The 14301-nt window shown below is 43.5% G+C and overlaps 7 protein-coding genes across 7 annotated transcripts; 2 read left to right on the top strand and 5 right to left on the bottom strand.

The window, feature by feature from the left end:
- Positions 1–354: 354 nt before the first annotated feature.
- On the bottom strand, positions 355–2262 carry EAE97_006836 (uncharacterized protein). The gene is made up of 3 exons (XM_038877349.1): positions 1729–2262; positions 1200–1678; positions 355–1152 (listed from the first exon to the last, which is right to left on the bottom strand). Exons 1-3 carry the CDS (start codon positions 2116–2118, stop codon positions 567–569), a joined length of 1455 nt encoding a protein of 484 aa, XP_038731539.1. The 5' UTR covers positions 2119–2262; the 3' UTR covers positions 355–566.
- A 516-nt stretch (positions 2263–2778) lies between these two features.
- Positions 2779–3527, top strand: EAE97_006835 (uncharacterized protein; the record flags this gene model as incomplete). Its single annotated transcript, XM_038877348.1, has 3 exons — positions 2779–3068; positions 3125–3231; positions 3283–3527. The coding sequence occupies 3 exons, from the start codon at positions 2779–2781 to the stop codon at positions 3525–3527; spliced, it is 642 nt and encodes a 213-aa protein (XP_038731538.1).
- Positions 3528–3800: 273 nt separating this feature from the next.
- Positions 3801–4676, bottom strand: EAE97_006834 (uncharacterized protein; the record flags this gene model as incomplete). Its single annotated transcript, XM_038877347.1, has 1 exon — positions 3801–4676. The coding sequence occupies one exon, from the start codon at positions 4674–4676 to the stop codon at positions 3801–3803; it is 876 nt and encodes a 291-aa protein (XP_038731537.1).
- Positions 4677–4865: 189 nt separating this feature from the next.
- Positions 4866–6947, top strand: EAE97_006833 (uncharacterized protein). The gene is made up of 4 exons (XM_038877346.1): positions 4866–5004; positions 5064–6419; positions 6472–6537; positions 6590–6947. The coding sequence occupies exons 1-4, from the start codon at positions 4927–4929 to the stop codon at positions 6674–6676; spliced, it is 1587 nt and encodes a 528-aa protein (XP_038731536.1). The 5' UTR covers positions 4866–4926; the 3' UTR covers positions 6677–6947.
- Positions 6948–7233: 286 nt separating this feature from the next.
- On the bottom strand, positions 7234–8759 carry EAE97_006832 (uncharacterized protein; the record flags this gene model as incomplete). Its single annotated transcript, XM_038877345.1, has 4 exons — positions 7234–7892; positions 7962–8379; positions 8443–8598; positions 8751–8759. The coding sequence occupies 4 exons, from the start codon at positions 8757–8759 to the stop codon at positions 7234–7236; spliced, it is 1242 nt and encodes a 413-aa protein (XP_038731535.1).
- A 1378-nt stretch (positions 8760–10137) lies between these two features.
- On the bottom strand, positions 10138–11344 carry EAE97_006831 (uncharacterized protein; the record flags this gene model as incomplete). The annotated part of the gene is made up of 3 exons (XM_038877344.1): positions 10138–10582; positions 10635–11239; positions 11294–11344. The coding sequence occupies 3 exons, from the start codon at positions 11342–11344 to the stop codon at positions 10138–10140; spliced, it is 1101 nt and encodes a 366-aa protein (XP_038731534.1).
- Positions 11345–12075: 731 nt separating this feature from the next.
- EAE97_006830 (uncharacterized protein) lies at positions 12076–13920 on the bottom strand. Its single transcript, XM_038877343.1, has 2 exons — positions 13557–13920; positions 12076–13495 (listed from the first exon to the last, which is right to left on the bottom strand). The coding sequence occupies exons 1-2, from the start codon at positions 13786–13788 to the stop codon at positions 12486–12488; spliced, it is 1242 nt and encodes a 413-aa protein (XP_038731533.1). The 5' UTR covers positions 13789–13920; the 3' UTR covers positions 12076–12485.
- Between the last annotated feature and the right edge of the window lie 381 nt (positions 13921–14301).

Raw genomic sequence — 14301 nt, 5'->3', positions numbered from 1 at the left:
CTCCTTACCTCCCCTCTTCTCTCTTCCAAATACATCTCGTATACCAGCTTTACAGCACCCCTTCGCTTCGTTCTGCAGTTCCTGTTGTTGCCTTTGAACACTCGTTTCCTCTGCAATGATTACCCTGCTTGCTTTTCCCGCCCTCTGACTCTACAGGGGAAAGTACCGCTGCGCCAAAGACGCAGGCGGCACTGATAAAAAGATTTCAGTGGTATTAATTTGTGGAGAATCACCATACTATGGTGGCCGAACTCTAATAGAACAATTAGGAAAATTAGATAAATGTAGACCAACATCAAATGTAAAACACATCGCGTAGCATTGCACGAACAAAGTGGAAACAAAACAAATGAGTAGAGGTGAGTATGCTTTGGTCATTTCACATATCTTCGTTATCCTAACGCCAGTTTCCTTTGCGCCTTATATAAGTAAGTAGAGCTATTCCATCGTTCCCAAGCCAAACAAATGGCTACAAATCAACGCCATCCCATCCCATCATGTCCACGAAATTTTCAAGTAGCTCGAAACATGATTGTCATAGACAACAAGTAGGTATTGTGATTCCCTTAAAATTCTCCTTCGGTACTTCCAACACCACTCATAGCTTTACTTCCATACATTCCTACTAATCCCCATACACCAACTCTCCATCCTCTCCAGAGTCCTTCAATCCCTTGTCCCTTCTTCTGAACTTTCTTAATTTTCCTCAATGGTGTCACCGCGCCTACACTTGCGACAGGCTCGGGACTAGATGACTCTCCTTCTTCCCGGGCAATAGACCACATTGTACCTACCACTCCATTGTATGGACCAATATCGACAATTGTTTTAAGGTCTTGAGATTCGTTATATTGAGTTGAGGCGAGTACCGCAGCTTGTCCACGACGTAAAACTGTTTCGACTGGTAGACGAAGGAAGATTTCCAATGTTTGAGCAAGGAAGGTGAATGTTGTGTAGCTTGTGGGGGTGAGAATAGGATCGATGGAGAGACGAGTTCGAAGAAGTAGCGGGGTGCAGTGTGATATAGTGGGCTTGATTATGGAGTGGAGAATAGTAGGAATGAGAAGTAATGGAGGACATATATATGAGGGTAGGGTATTGAGGTTATGAGTGAGAGATCTTCTAGGATCTGAAGTTGGGGTGAGGATCAGCCTATCTGAATTAGCAATGTGTTTCGAGAATAGTGATTGATGACTTACTTAGTCCTCACAAGATCAAGAGGAGCGAGAATAAGACCTGCGGTAGCAGCTGCCGCTATTGCTACACTTAATGATGTCCATGGGCTAGGAGAACCAGTAACATCAACTTGCGCTGCTAGTGTTGCCAAACCTGGATCCGGAATGTTCAGCGCCGCCGATATCATGCTGCTTGACCAACTTTCCATCGTCTTCAGTAGAAAACCGTAGATGAAAGTTGCATTGGATCCCTTCCATACACCCCAAGCTCCCTCCTTTGACCATTCCTGTGCTATCACTTCCATTATAGAATCTGATCTCCTAAGGTTTAATTGATGTGCAGGCTTTGGCTTTGGTGGTGTTATTTTAGGAATAGATTTGTCCTCCCACCCTGATCCTTCACTGCTATACCGACGCCTCGATGGGGATGATGATTTTGTATGGGGTGCCGCCGATGTAAAGTAAGCTGTCTCGTCCGCATCAGAGTCGTCGGAGGGGTAGTTCTAGATTCCGATTAGCTCCGCATCTCGACCCCTCACTTGGAAGATTATACCTCATTGTACTCTGATGGTCGTCGTTTTATCTTCTCCACTGCAGCTGCTGGTGTTGTCCCTTCGTCAATATCCTGACTCTTCACCTGCAAAATTGTTTTTGCAACTTCGAAGGGCTGTCCACACAATATCCCCGCATAGTTGGTAAAAGTCTCATTAACGAACTTCTGAAGTGATTCGATGGTAGGTGGTGAGGTATCCGATAGATAGTCACTGTAGTCAATATCTGAGAATATGTCTCGAGCTGAAGATGCATAAGAAGCCGCACTTCCATTCTTTAATCCCACACCATGAGTTCCTGAAGACGTTATGGGTGCTTCTTGAGGTATTCCGATAGAAGGTGGAACATAATATGGTCTTAACGGGTTTGGACCTTCTCTTGAGGTCGACATTTTGGGTTATGTTGCATTCAAGAAGAAAAACGAGGGGAAAGAGAATTTACACAAATTCTCTTATGTAGTTGTTGTCGTTGTCTCTTTGTTTTCCACGTCGGTCCGTCAATGCAAGGTGGAAGAACTACCTTGTCAAGGTATTCAAGCTTTTTTTTCCCTACGATGTTCAATTGGAGAGTTCATCAACAAGGATTACAGTGGCCCCAAAGCTGGGCTGACTGAACTGGAGTAATGAGTGACTGATATGCCTTATCCGCGAATAGACCTTGCTCACAGCTTGTTCGACCGCCCTGAACCGCACAAAATTTCGGAGTAATCGCAATACACCGATTGGTTATGCGCGGATTTACGAATATTTTTATATGAGTACCTAGGTACAAAATGTAATGCCACCAACATTTGATTGAAAGATTCAAAGAGTTGTGGAAAGCTTGTAATGATTTGAAACAATAAAAATATTTATTCAATCCCGAAAGAACACTCTTTACTGTTGCAATTCTTAAAAGTGTCAAGGAGTTTCAACAAGCATTTGAAAGATCAAATATTTACTTCGGGCAAAAGAAGTCTACATCCATCTCACTACATATCCTCCCTCAACTCCGGACCTTCCTCACTTTCTCAACCCCACCCATTCTTCACAACAATCACGATAAAGACGAGATGTCCGCAGTTCGAAGTACAAGCCGAGCCTTTGTAGGCATTCGCAGATCCACAACTCAATCTCTACGAAGAGAGTTTGCGACAGTGGCCGATAGTCCTATTCGATTTTCCTGCAGACCCCCCGCAGCGCCCGCTCTGTTATGTCCCCTCTCGATATCGGGGTCGCGACCTAGCACGAAGCAGATGTGCGAGATTAGACAGAACAGGAGATCTACAGCTGCCCGTCGAGAATTCTCAGCTACATCAAAAGCTTTACATGGGCATGTAACGCCCCCGAAGCCTGGGGAAGGGTAGGTCTTTTCACTTGTCAGCATTTGCCGTTATACCAATGCTAATTGACTTGCAGGCTACATGTTACATTCTTCGATAAGGAGGGAGATGAACATACTTTCGAGGTATCGGCAGGAGACAATCTTTTGGATATAGCACAGGCCAATGACTTGGAAATGGAAGGTTAGTTAAATAGACAACTCTCCTTAGACCACGAACTGACAATCTTTATAGGCGCCTGTGGAGGATCTTGCTCATGTTCAACATGTCATGTCATAGTCGAGGATGAAGCATTCTACGATAAAATGAATGAGCCGGATGATGATGAGAATGATATGTTGGATCTAGCGTTCGGCTTGAGGGAAACATCAAGATTGGGTTGTCAAATTGTGATGTCAAAAGAGTTGGATGGGTTGCGCGTAAGACTTCCTTCTATGACACGAAATCTCCAGGCCAGCGATTTCAGTAACAAGAGTTGATGCGGATGAGCGTTACCACTTTATCACATGTACGGTCACGAATGGTTTGAGACGTTATTCCTAAATAATGATGTAGGAAAGCATGCATTTGGGTCGTAGGTTGGACATATTAAAAAGGGTATCTGTCCTTTGTACATATACTCCGTATCAATGATGGACAAGGAGTTGGTGGATACTTAGGTACTTTGCTTTAACGAAACCCTCATGAGGGGTAAAATCCCACCTCTAACGCCATACCATGCTAAACGTAATTAGAACATATTCCATCCTTTCTCAGGCCTCTTCGATCTCTCCTTTCCTCAATCCCCCTCCACCTGCAATCAAATCCAAAAACCCTTTCTTACTCATCTCGTTTATTTTCTCCTCTCTCCTACCCTGTCCTACAACTCCTTTTTGTCTCGCTTCCTTGGCTGCCTCCTCGCCTTTAACTTGGGCTGCTCTAACAGCATTAAAGAGCTTGACAACACCTCTTTGAGCAGTTTTCCTCAACCGCTTTTCCAATTCCATCGTTGCCTGTACACTTGGTACATTTTCTCCATTTCCATAACCATTGCTCGCATCAAATGCTGTACTAGCACCCAAGACATCCTTGACTCTTCCCTTTTCCATTGCAGCCTTTTTCTCCTCCCTCATTTTATGCTTTGCCTTCTTTTCCAAAGCCAAGTCCGTCATTTCCTTGCTAGCTTCTATTGCCGTCTGACTTCTCGACAAAACTGGATCATTCCTTTTACTCGCTGATAACTTGGATCCCAAAATCTTGGACATAGATGTAGCAAATGCCTCTGGATCATTGCGCTTTCGTGCCTTTATTAAATTTGGATTCGAATTTGTGTCCGAGTCGTCATCTGAATTTTCTGAGTCGGAATTTGAGGCATCGGTGACTTCTTCTTCCAACTCGTTATCTGCGGCATTGAGATCTGGCTCATCATCCTCGTCTGATAAAGTGCCTGTGATAGCATCATTGGGTCCCTCCTCCTCTTCGTCTGAATCTTGTAAATTGACTGCTTGAAAATCTTGAGTTGTTGCGGAATCTTCTTCGTCGGATGAGGATTCGTAGTATGTTTGTTTCTTGAATTTCTTGGTAGGTCTGCCGGTTTTTCCTTTCATTCCATCCTCCACCTTACGCTTCTTCGAAACATTTCCTGCCATTGTTGTTGTTGTGATTGAATTGAGACTTATTTCACTTTGAACAATGGTTGATAGGAAAATTAAATCTTATCGTATCCAGGAAATTTTTGGATTTTTCGGAGAACGGATAAACGTTTCGGTACACTAAATTCCCCGCGCTTTTATTTGTCCCACACCTTTCGAGCCACATTAAATCATTAAATGCATCCATCTCATCTGGGGCCATACATTGAAGTCTGTCAATAAAGCTGTCGCATAAACTATTATAATCATGGTTCTTCAAGATTTGGGTCGGCGCATAAATGCCGCAGTCACAGATCTCACAAGATCTAGCAACTTGGATGAAAAGGTCAGTGTCGAGGACAATTGTCAAGATCTCTCAACGTTTCTCCTACTGATATTAATTAGGCATTCGATGGCATGATCAAGGAGATTTGTTCCGCATTGCTCGAGGCCGATGTGAATGTAAAGTTGGTGGGAAACCTACGAAAATCCATTAAAGCTTCCGTGAACTTTAAAGAACTTGCCCCGGCTGTCAACAAGAAGAAAGTCATTCAAAAGGCTGTGTATGATGAATTAGTCAAGCTCGTCGATCCTCATGCCGAACCTTTCAAGCCAAAGAAGGGAAAAGCGAATATTATTATGTTTGTTGGATTGCAGGGAGCTGGAAAGACTACGACATGTACAAAATTAGCAAGATGGTATCAAGCAAGGGGGTTCAAGGCTTGTTTGGTTTGCGCGGATACCTTCCGTGCAGGTGCTTTCGATCAGTTGAAGCAAAACGCTACAAAGGCTAAGATTCCATATTACGGTTCTCTCACACAGACGGATCCAGCAGTTGTGGCGAAGGAGGGAGTGGATAAATTCAAGAAGGAAAAATTCGAGGTTATTATTGTGGACACCAGTGGAAGACATCGACAAGAAGATGCTCTCTTTCAAGAAATGGTGGATATTCAAACAGCTGTAAAGCCCGATCAAACTGTAATGGTGATGGATGCCAGTATAGGACAGCAAGCTGAGGCGCAAAGTAAGGCGTTCAAAGAAACTGCCGACTTTGGAGCCATTATTATCACGAAAACCGATGGGCATGCAAGCGGAGGTGGTGCAATCTCTGCAGTCGCAGCAACACATACACCCATCATATTTATCGGAACTGGAGAACACATGCTTGATTTAGAAAAGTTCGCACCCACACAATTCGTTTCCAAACTACTGGGTATGGGAGATATGCAAGGACTTATGGAGCATGTTCAGTCTTTGAAGTTAGATCAAAAAGACACCATGAAGCACATCGTGGAGGGTATTTTTACAGTTCGTGATCTTCGCGATCAATTATCTAATATCATGAAGATGGGACCTCTTTCGAAAATGGCTGGTATGATTCCGGGTATGGGAAACATGATGCAAGGAATGGACGATGAGGATGGTGCCATGAAGCTCAAACGTATGATTTACATTTGTGATTCCATGACGGCCAAAGAACTCGATTCAGACGGAAAAATATTCCTCGAACAACCCACTAGAATGACGAGGATAGCTTGCGGCAGTGGTACAAGCGTAAGGGAAATAGAGGACTTATTAACTCAACACAAGATGATGGCTGGTATGGCAAAGACAATGGGCGGAAGTATGAAGAATATGCAAAAAGCACAAGGTGCAATGGGAGGTGCAAACAAACAGCAACAAATGGCCGCTATGCAAAAGAGACTCGCTTCGATGGGAGGCGGTGGAGGCGGTGGAATGCCAGATTTGAGTAGCATGATGGTATGCTCTGTTACATATTCTGATATCAAATTACTGCTAACAATCGTTATAGAAAATGCTCGGTGGTGGTGGTGCTGGAGGCATGCCCGGTGGTATGCCTGACATGTCTAGTCTGATGGTATATCCTCTAGTTCATCCTCGATATTGATATTCTGCTAACTTGTCTTTAGAAAATGATGGGTGGCGGCGGTATGCCTGGAATGCCCGGTATGCCCGGTATGGGAGGCGCTCCAGCGGGTAGAGGGGGCAGAAGGTAATCTCTTCGTATCAATTGTACATCATCAAGAAACGAAGGAAACGGATAGGGACAAGGTACCTAGGTCAATAATGTATGCATTAAGCGACGGCGTTCAGGTAATGAAACCTTTTGTCTGGGATAGATATTTGAATTATCGACCTTTGATATATTGACGAAATCTATGTTCTTGGATAAGCTCCATATTTCTGTAATCAAGTTTATGTATTGTAGAGGATTATCTGATGAACAATCTCAGAATTCGCATGCATTAACAAGGAATCCACGTAGTGTAAGACCATAAGTCATAGGTATAGGTGCCACAACAATTAATTACAAGCCCGTTCATTAAGCTATCTTTTGGTAATTAAGTATCCAAGTTTATAGATGGGCAGATCTTGTCTGCGTACCTTTTTTGCCCACCCCCCTCCTGTGCCTTCAAGTTCTTTCCGTTTCCAAACAAAGTGGTATAGTTGGTGTATATAAAAAATGCCTTGCTTCGAGTTCCACGAAGTCTCCTGGCATCCAGCCGTCTGTTTGTTGATTCACAATTGCGCCATTTAGACGACCTCAAAAAAATTAGTATCCTTTCGTACCATCCGTCCTAATCCCCACATTCGGATCGCTCAGAGCCCGTACCCTATCCCTGATCCTCTCCTCTTCATCTGTCCCCTCGTCAACAAGCCCAATCCAATCCTCCTCATCCACGATAGCTCTCGAACCCTTTCGCGAACCAAGTACACTCATCTCCCATTCCTCTCTGCCTCTTCCTCTGCTCCTTTCTTTCCTCCCCATCCCAGATCGATTATTATTGAGAGAACTCAGCGATCCACCCACCGTGAATCTCGACGCCATTCTAAAATCATTTTGCGGCATCTCTTCTCCTACTTTCCCATTTCCATTATTCCCTTGCAAACCCATAGCCGCGCTCTTTCTTCTCCCTCCGACCGTCGTTGCCTGACTCCTACTCGCGGTCGCGACACTTTTCAACCACGTAATATCGGGCACCATTTTCCTCATCAGCGGTCTCAGACACGGGGCACTAACGCAGAACAATGCAGTATTAAGTTCAATACTCGACCACGTTGTAATTTCCCACAAATCCCACGTATAATCTCTCTCGGTGAAAATGGGCTTAGAACGAATGAAGCGAATGATCGAGGCGATGATGACGAGAATACCGAAACTGACGATCGCGACTAGCGTTGCTTTTTGACGTTTGTTGATTTTGAGGGGTACTTTTCGCAATTTTTAGTTATTATTCTTCTCAGTAAAGAGTGCATGAGGCTAAGGAAGATAATACATACAAACTCTCGGTACGACGAAAAGAATAAGCGCCACGTCACTGAAAACACTACAAGTGGTAAAAGTAATGATTCCCGGCAAAGGATCAATACAACGAACTTGTTCTACGCTGAAGTCCCACTGCGAAACGATTGGATCGCATTGGAAAACCACAATCAACGTAAGAGGAATCGTCGATACAATTTGGAAAGCCAATAGACTGTATACAATGATTTTGCTCAGTCGATCTTGGAAGATTCGTGAGTAGACCAGACAGATGGCAACTCTTACCATCATGAGAGATACTTGGTAGAGGATTCGAGATGCGAAAGCGAGGATGAAGAAGGGTTTTAGGTCTGACGGGGTCTGGAGTTCAATGTGACGGCCACCGCCATAGTTGCAGAAGAGTACATTGGTGACTGCAACAAAGATGGTGAGAATCTAGTCGGGATGTTAGAGAGGATGAGCAGTAAAGAGACTTTCTAATATGATAAAGTATCATACCCATGCTATAACAATGCAAAAGTCATCCCATCCCCAGTTTCTCGTGATGACTCCCCGAGTGTAGAGACGTCCAGCCACAAACAGCGTACCCAAGGCTGTTGGAACTATCGTTCCTACAAGTAGTAAATGTACTCTTGTATCATTCAATTCATCACCCTGATCTCTCGTTAGTATTCGGTTATGTAACGAAGCTATAGGACACGCTTTTTCTGGTTGATCCTAACAGGTACCACACAAGTTGGATTCAGAACTTAAAAAGGCACTAGCCCTCACAGAGATATTACAATGAAAGAGAAAGATCTACTTACTGAAGACATTACCAGCAAAGACAACCTGCATTCGACGAGCCAGGGCAGGATGTCAACATTATGGATATGACACAAAATATGGGGAGAAGAAGCCTTTTCATAATCCAATGCAGCCCAAGTTTCCTTTCCATTTTGAACGAACACCTTCCTACTCCGAACTTTTAAGAAAAGTTCTCACACAAGGTTGGTGTTGGGATTGAGTCTGTGCAATTAACTTTCCTCGTCTGTGAACAATATCCATGACCCACGATGTACGTATGGAAAATGAAACTTTATTCTGTATACTACAAACTCGCTATTTTGGCTCCATCTAGATCAGAAAGCCGTGCGTATTTGCACGAAAACACAAAATGAACTGTGTATGGAACGAAAAGATGATTGCCAAGCATTGAAATAAGAGTTTCACGGCAGACGATCATGGGGTAACCCTAACCATTGAAATAAGTCCACTAGGGTCCCCACATTAATGCGGGGGGTTTATAGGGCAGGGGAACATTTTCCGTTGGTTTACTCAAGTGAACAGGATGCGGATACTCGTTGACATATCCGGGTATACTTATTCCTCGATCTTACCTGATGTATTACCTCGAGTAATACAAACAAACTTTGCAGCTTTTCCGGACCAACCAAACCACATTCACATTGTGCTTGCCAAGGAGTGGAAGGATTGCAATCTCATAAGGTTTGCGGCTTGCCGTTCAATATGATCTAGAGCTAACATGTACCTTGAAGTATTCAAAGATCATATTATACCCAATGATGAAGCCCAATCGTGGCGAATATCTACCTTATGACGAAACATGAGGACCTTTTGTCGTTTCTATTAAATCATTTGTGGCTATCTAATTCGTTCGAAAAGCTATATTAAAGATACATTACGGGCGAACGAAGCTCCTGTCCCGGGTACACAACTGTTCTTACCAAAAGTAGTTCAGATAGCGAAACTGGTTTTTATGATAAAAAGCCTAAAGACGGCTGTTTGAAGACGTGTTTCAGGGAAGAACGTTGACAGGCGATGGGGGTGCTGAAACAGGAACAGATTTTCGGGGAATTAAACCGTTTTAGCTAACGGTATCGTACACTAGTTATGGCAATTAATATATTATAGTTGTGAATAGAAGACTTCCGGACCCGAAATACGAATCCTACAAGCAGCGGTATTGAAAAATTGGCCGGAAGCAGTGTTGGTGAAGATGAGATGTAGCACAGTATTTAGCAGGCAACTTTGCCGAACGTCGTTCGGTAAGAATCATACTATTGAAATTTCCAAAGGCGTTTGCAAGGTAAAAATGACTCTATGAACTCCGGAGTAGATGATGAAATTCTTGTTGCGCTTTAACTTCTTGAAAACATCGGGTTTTATTGTTCTACCTAGGTATGTATTCTATCATAGGGAATTTGAGGATTGAAGGATCATCTTGAAAAGATCCAAATCTTCCTTCGCGTCTTGTACACTTGTCTTAGGGGTCTTCCCATTGATAACACAATCATGGAAATCTAAAAATTCCAAAGTATATGGATCCTCATATGTTTTTCTCACAGTTCTTTCCTGGTATCCCGATTCACCAATTCTTTCTCTGATTGTCATCGTGACAGGAAGTCCTTTGATATATCCACTGTCATAGTTGACCCGAACGATCTTATCCTCCGAGTACACTTCTAGATGGGCGTCGAATGTGGGGACGCCATGAACACCCGACTCATATGTTACAGCAAACCCGTCAAATTGGAATAAGACCGTCCAAAATGGTAGGCTCAGAGATGATCCCAGCACTTTTTGAGGCATGCCACCAAGTATCTCTCTCATTGCACTCAAATCATGAGTAGCGAGACTAGAAAATCAGTAAGTGTCTTATATAATCTGGAGCTGTGTAGGGATGTTACATTGAAAAGAATCCGAAAAACTCTTTAGCCGCAGGAGTTACGTCCATCCCATACTCTGTCCCAAGCGCGTGGACAATCTGTTCATTCAGAACCGCTGACATAGCTTCGGAATCCGCCTGCTTGTAGTCTGAGAACTTCTTCGGAAATGTCGCCGATTGATCAACAAAATAGCTGTTGTGTCCGATGATATCTCTGACACGGGCATATTGAATCTTGCCGAGGCCACCTACTTCCTTCACGGCATCAACAAATGCCTGAGCGTAGCGCCTTTGATACCCAACAAAGATCTTGCCTGCCGATCCCTTTTCGGCTTCTACAAGCTGCTCAATGTCTCGGAAGCATAAGCACAATGGCTTTTCTACTAGGGTGTATTTATCATTATGTAGGGCAAGTATGGCCTGGGACGCATGGAAACCGTGTGCGCTTGTTATCAGAACCACGTCGACATCGGAAGACGAACAAAGCTGTGCTGCATCTGTGGTTATTTTGGGGGTGTTCCCAGTGACTTTTTTTGAACAATGCTCCAGAGCAGCTTCAGAGGGGTCACAGAGGTATGTGATTGTGAAATAGTCGGATAGGCTATTCAGGACTGTGATATGTGAGACCTGTATTCGAGAGAGTCAGTTGCGTTTGCTGCAGATGTTCCTGGACGATAATACCTGAGCAATCTCCCCTAGCCCTATGATTCCAACTCGTAGTATTTCAGGCATTTTTGAAGATGTGTGTATGAATGCTTTGCAAATGATGTGATAGGACTGTTTCTCAGAGGATCAATGCTTGATAGATTGATGAATGGTAGAACTAATACTTGATGGGCCTGATAATGATAGGACTGATACTTAAGGATTGTTGTCTGAAGATTGAATCCGGATAGAACGGGATTTTTCAGAAAAGGAAGAAATTGCTGGAATTTCGGCAGATGAGGGCTAGAATTTTTCGGCCGACGAGGAAGGAATCATCCAGCAGTTGGATAAGGAAGTGACGTTCGAAAGTAGCTCACAGCGATATTGAGTATTGGTAGTTTCCCAATATGTTAATTAATTCTACAACAAGAAATGAATATTATACCTGATATCGAACAAACCTGGCGAAGGAGGAACAACCGAAAATGCAGTATCGCATCATAGATCCACGGCGGTGGGGTGGGCATATCTGTGATCTCGCTGTGGAGCTTATCTTCGACGAATGATACTTCGCGTGAGATCAATGCAAGATCACGATCTCTTTCACTTGATGGGAATCGAGTTTGTTCCATGTTGTCTGTAGATCAAAGTGTACAAAGTAGGTATGAAAATCATTTTCCTCGGTCCTTATGAAGCCTTTTCACTGTCTCGACTGTCATGTCGTTTCTGGTCGATGGTCCGTGCTCTCAAAAAGTTATGTAAGACTCTTCATTCTCAGACACCATGGATTGAAAATCGTTCAAAGTGATAGCAGAGACTCTATAAGATGCAATATCAACACCTTGCAGTTATTGCAGCTTCAAATTAATGTTTTCTTGTCGTCCAGATCATGTGAAAAATTAAATCAATTTTCTTATACTACGACTGGAGCCCCGTCCAAGGCAAGTTTTCACAAATAAACCACGTCGAACCACCAAAGTATACTAGCAAAAGGCTCAAGTTGAACATTAATTTCTATAAACTATATTGGTTAATTATCTTCCGCAAAAGTATGTGAGCAAATCGGATTATCTTATCATATACACCATTTCCATCTCACCTCGCAAGAGATACCTCCCACACGCTATATGAAATGCTCCTCATGAACATCTCATGAATCTGATGAACGACCAAAATCTTCTCTCGAACAATCTTGATCGAAACCATCATCATAGTTTGAACGTCCTCGTCATCTTATAGGACTGACTTCTGTTCCATGATTTGGTTTCCCCGGCTCACTACCTAACTCCACTCTATTTCCATTCAAAGGATTCGGAGCAGTTGCATCTAGCTCGGAGTATTGATGGCCCGGATCGCTATATATTTGACTATTTGAAAATCTATGTGTGTTGGAATTGGGTGATACAGAGACATCATCTTTCGGTGGCTGATAATACTCCGGCATAGCAGGAGAAATATACACAGTATTCGCCAATTCAGTTGTGTGTTGTACAGGATAAGTCGGTTTTGCAATACTGGTACGATTGTCGTAGAATGGAGGAGGTGAATTTGGCGATGGTCCTTGGTATGAATTGTGAGGGAGGGTTGTTGAGACTTGAGGTGGAGGCTGTGGTTGTGGGGGATTCGATTTCTTCTTCCTTACAAAGAAAACGATGGCAAAAATCAAGAGCGCAATTACTGCCACGCCGCCAACAGCTCCACCGATAATCGCTCCTAGGGGAACTCCAGATTTTTTATTGGTTGTTGTACTTGCGAATGGAGTTGCTAGTGACGACGAAGATGCTGAGCTACGTGAACCTGCGGAGGTTACTGAACTAGGTGCACTTGCTGAGATCACTGAACTTCGAGAAGCGCTGCTTACATCCTGAGCATTATTTCCACTTTGAATGCTGCTCGCTACTGAAGCGACACTTCGAGATAAAGTGACAGAAGACGCGACAGTCGTTGAAGCAGTACCAGTGATTGGGTAATCGGACATGAGATAAAATGCCGGAGACGTTACGCAGCGATACATGCTCCTTTGAGGGTTATTCCAGAGGAAAGTTGCGCAATAAGGGAAATCGGAATCGTTGCAACATCCTGTCAATCCGTCTGCTAGAGCACAAAGTGCTGAGGACGAGGAGTAGTCAATGCAAGCGGTAAATATATCGCAAGAATTGATATCTCCGGTACAGCATCCGACAGCAGAATACGAATTATGGGCACAGTAGCCTGTTCCAGAACAAGTATAAGGTTCCGCTTCATACTGTTAGTATATATCTTTCTATCTGCATGCGAATTTGACTATTGAAGTACTAACTTTGAATGCCATTGTAGTATCCGCAGGTGTTGTTCGCAGTTGTTTGACGTTTCAATAGATCCAACACCTTCAGAGCATTGTTCGGTGCTGCTGTTGGACTAGGACTCCACCCTCCTTGCACCGGTGCTCGATTATCAGCAGTAGATGTTTGAGCTGCCGGTGTCCATGGCAGCGCCTTCGCCAAAATTGCTGGCAAGAGACTCGAGCCCACCAGAAACAACGAAAAAATCATTTTGTACTACCAAAACTTAATGACTACGAACGATTTGGGCGACTAGCATTCAAGATCTACAATTTACGCATTGTACTTAAGAGGGAAAGAAACGTTCAAATAAATTCTCAACGGCACAAGACCCCTACTATCCTACTGCCTATTGTACAGCACAGAAGAAAATTGATCAAATCAGCTCATGATGTTGATGGGCGTTGAGGCTCGTTTTTATGCAGCCAATTTTCTACTATGCTTAAAATAAGCATCATTTCAAGCCTCATGTCTGGATAAAGTTTAAGGTTACTCCAGTTTCTCAATGTTTAATCCCGAAAGGATCAGTTTGCGGGATGGGAATTGATTTGATTGGGAAGTCTGGAGAGCTTTTGGTGGGGAACCTTTCAGCTGTCAGTTAAACTAGTGAACGCCACGAGAATACGGGTCCGTAGTTGGTGAGACATTCTGGGTTGCAGGGGTCAACACGGGAGCACTATTTTTTTTACAATAACATTCAGTCTGCAGATGATCTTCTGAATG

The sequence above is a fragment of the Botrytis byssoidea genome, assembly GCF_014898295.1.
Source record: "Botrytis byssoidea strain MUCL 94 chromosome Unknown BBYS_013, whole genome shotgun sequence".
NCBI lineage: Eukaryota > Fungi > Ascomycota > Leotiomycetes > Helotiales > Sclerotiniaceae > Botrytis > Botrytis byssoidea.
Note: the sequence above shows the minus strand (reverse complement) of the source record. Positions and strands in the feature narration are given on the sequence as shown.

What these genes read in the sequence shown, in the direction of transcription:
- EAE97_006836 (XM_038877349.1), bottom strand. Translation starts at nt 2,118, where the DNA reads ATGTCGACCTCAAGAGAAGGTCCAAACCCGTTAAGACCATATTATGTT. An exon ending in GACCATCAGAGTACAATGAG is followed by an intron (nt 1,679 to 1,728) that starts GTATAATCTTCC and finishes ATCGGAATCTAG; the next exon opens with AACTACCCCTCCGACGACTC. An exon ending in CTTGATCTTGTGAGGACTAA is followed by an intron (nt 1,153 to 1,199) that starts GTAAGTCATCAA and finishes TAATTCAGATAG; the next exon opens with GCTGATCCTCACCCCAACTT.
- EAE97_006833 (XM_038877346.1), top strand. Translation starts at nt 4,927, where the DNA reads ATGGTTCTTCAAGATTTGGGTCGGCGCATAAATGCCGCAGTCACAGAT. An exon ending in CAGATTTGAGTAGCATGATG is followed by an intron (nt 6,420 to 6,471) that starts GTATGCTCTGTT and finishes CAATCGTTATAG; the next exon opens with AAAATGCTCGGTGGTGGTGG. An exon ending in CTGACATGTCTAGTCTGATG is followed by an intron (nt 6,538 to 6,589) that starts GTATATCCTCTA and finishes ACTTGTCTTTAG; the next exon opens with AAAATGATGGGTGGCGGCGG.
- EAE97_006830 (XM_038877343.1), bottom strand. Translation starts at nt 13,788, where the DNA reads ATGATTTTTTCGTTGTTTCTGGTGGGCTCGAGTCTCTTGCCAGCAATT. An exon ending in ATACTACAATGGCATTCAAA is followed by an intron (nt 13,496 to 13,556) that starts GTTAGTACTTCA and finishes AACAGTATGAAG; the next exon opens with CGGAACCTTATACTTGTTCT.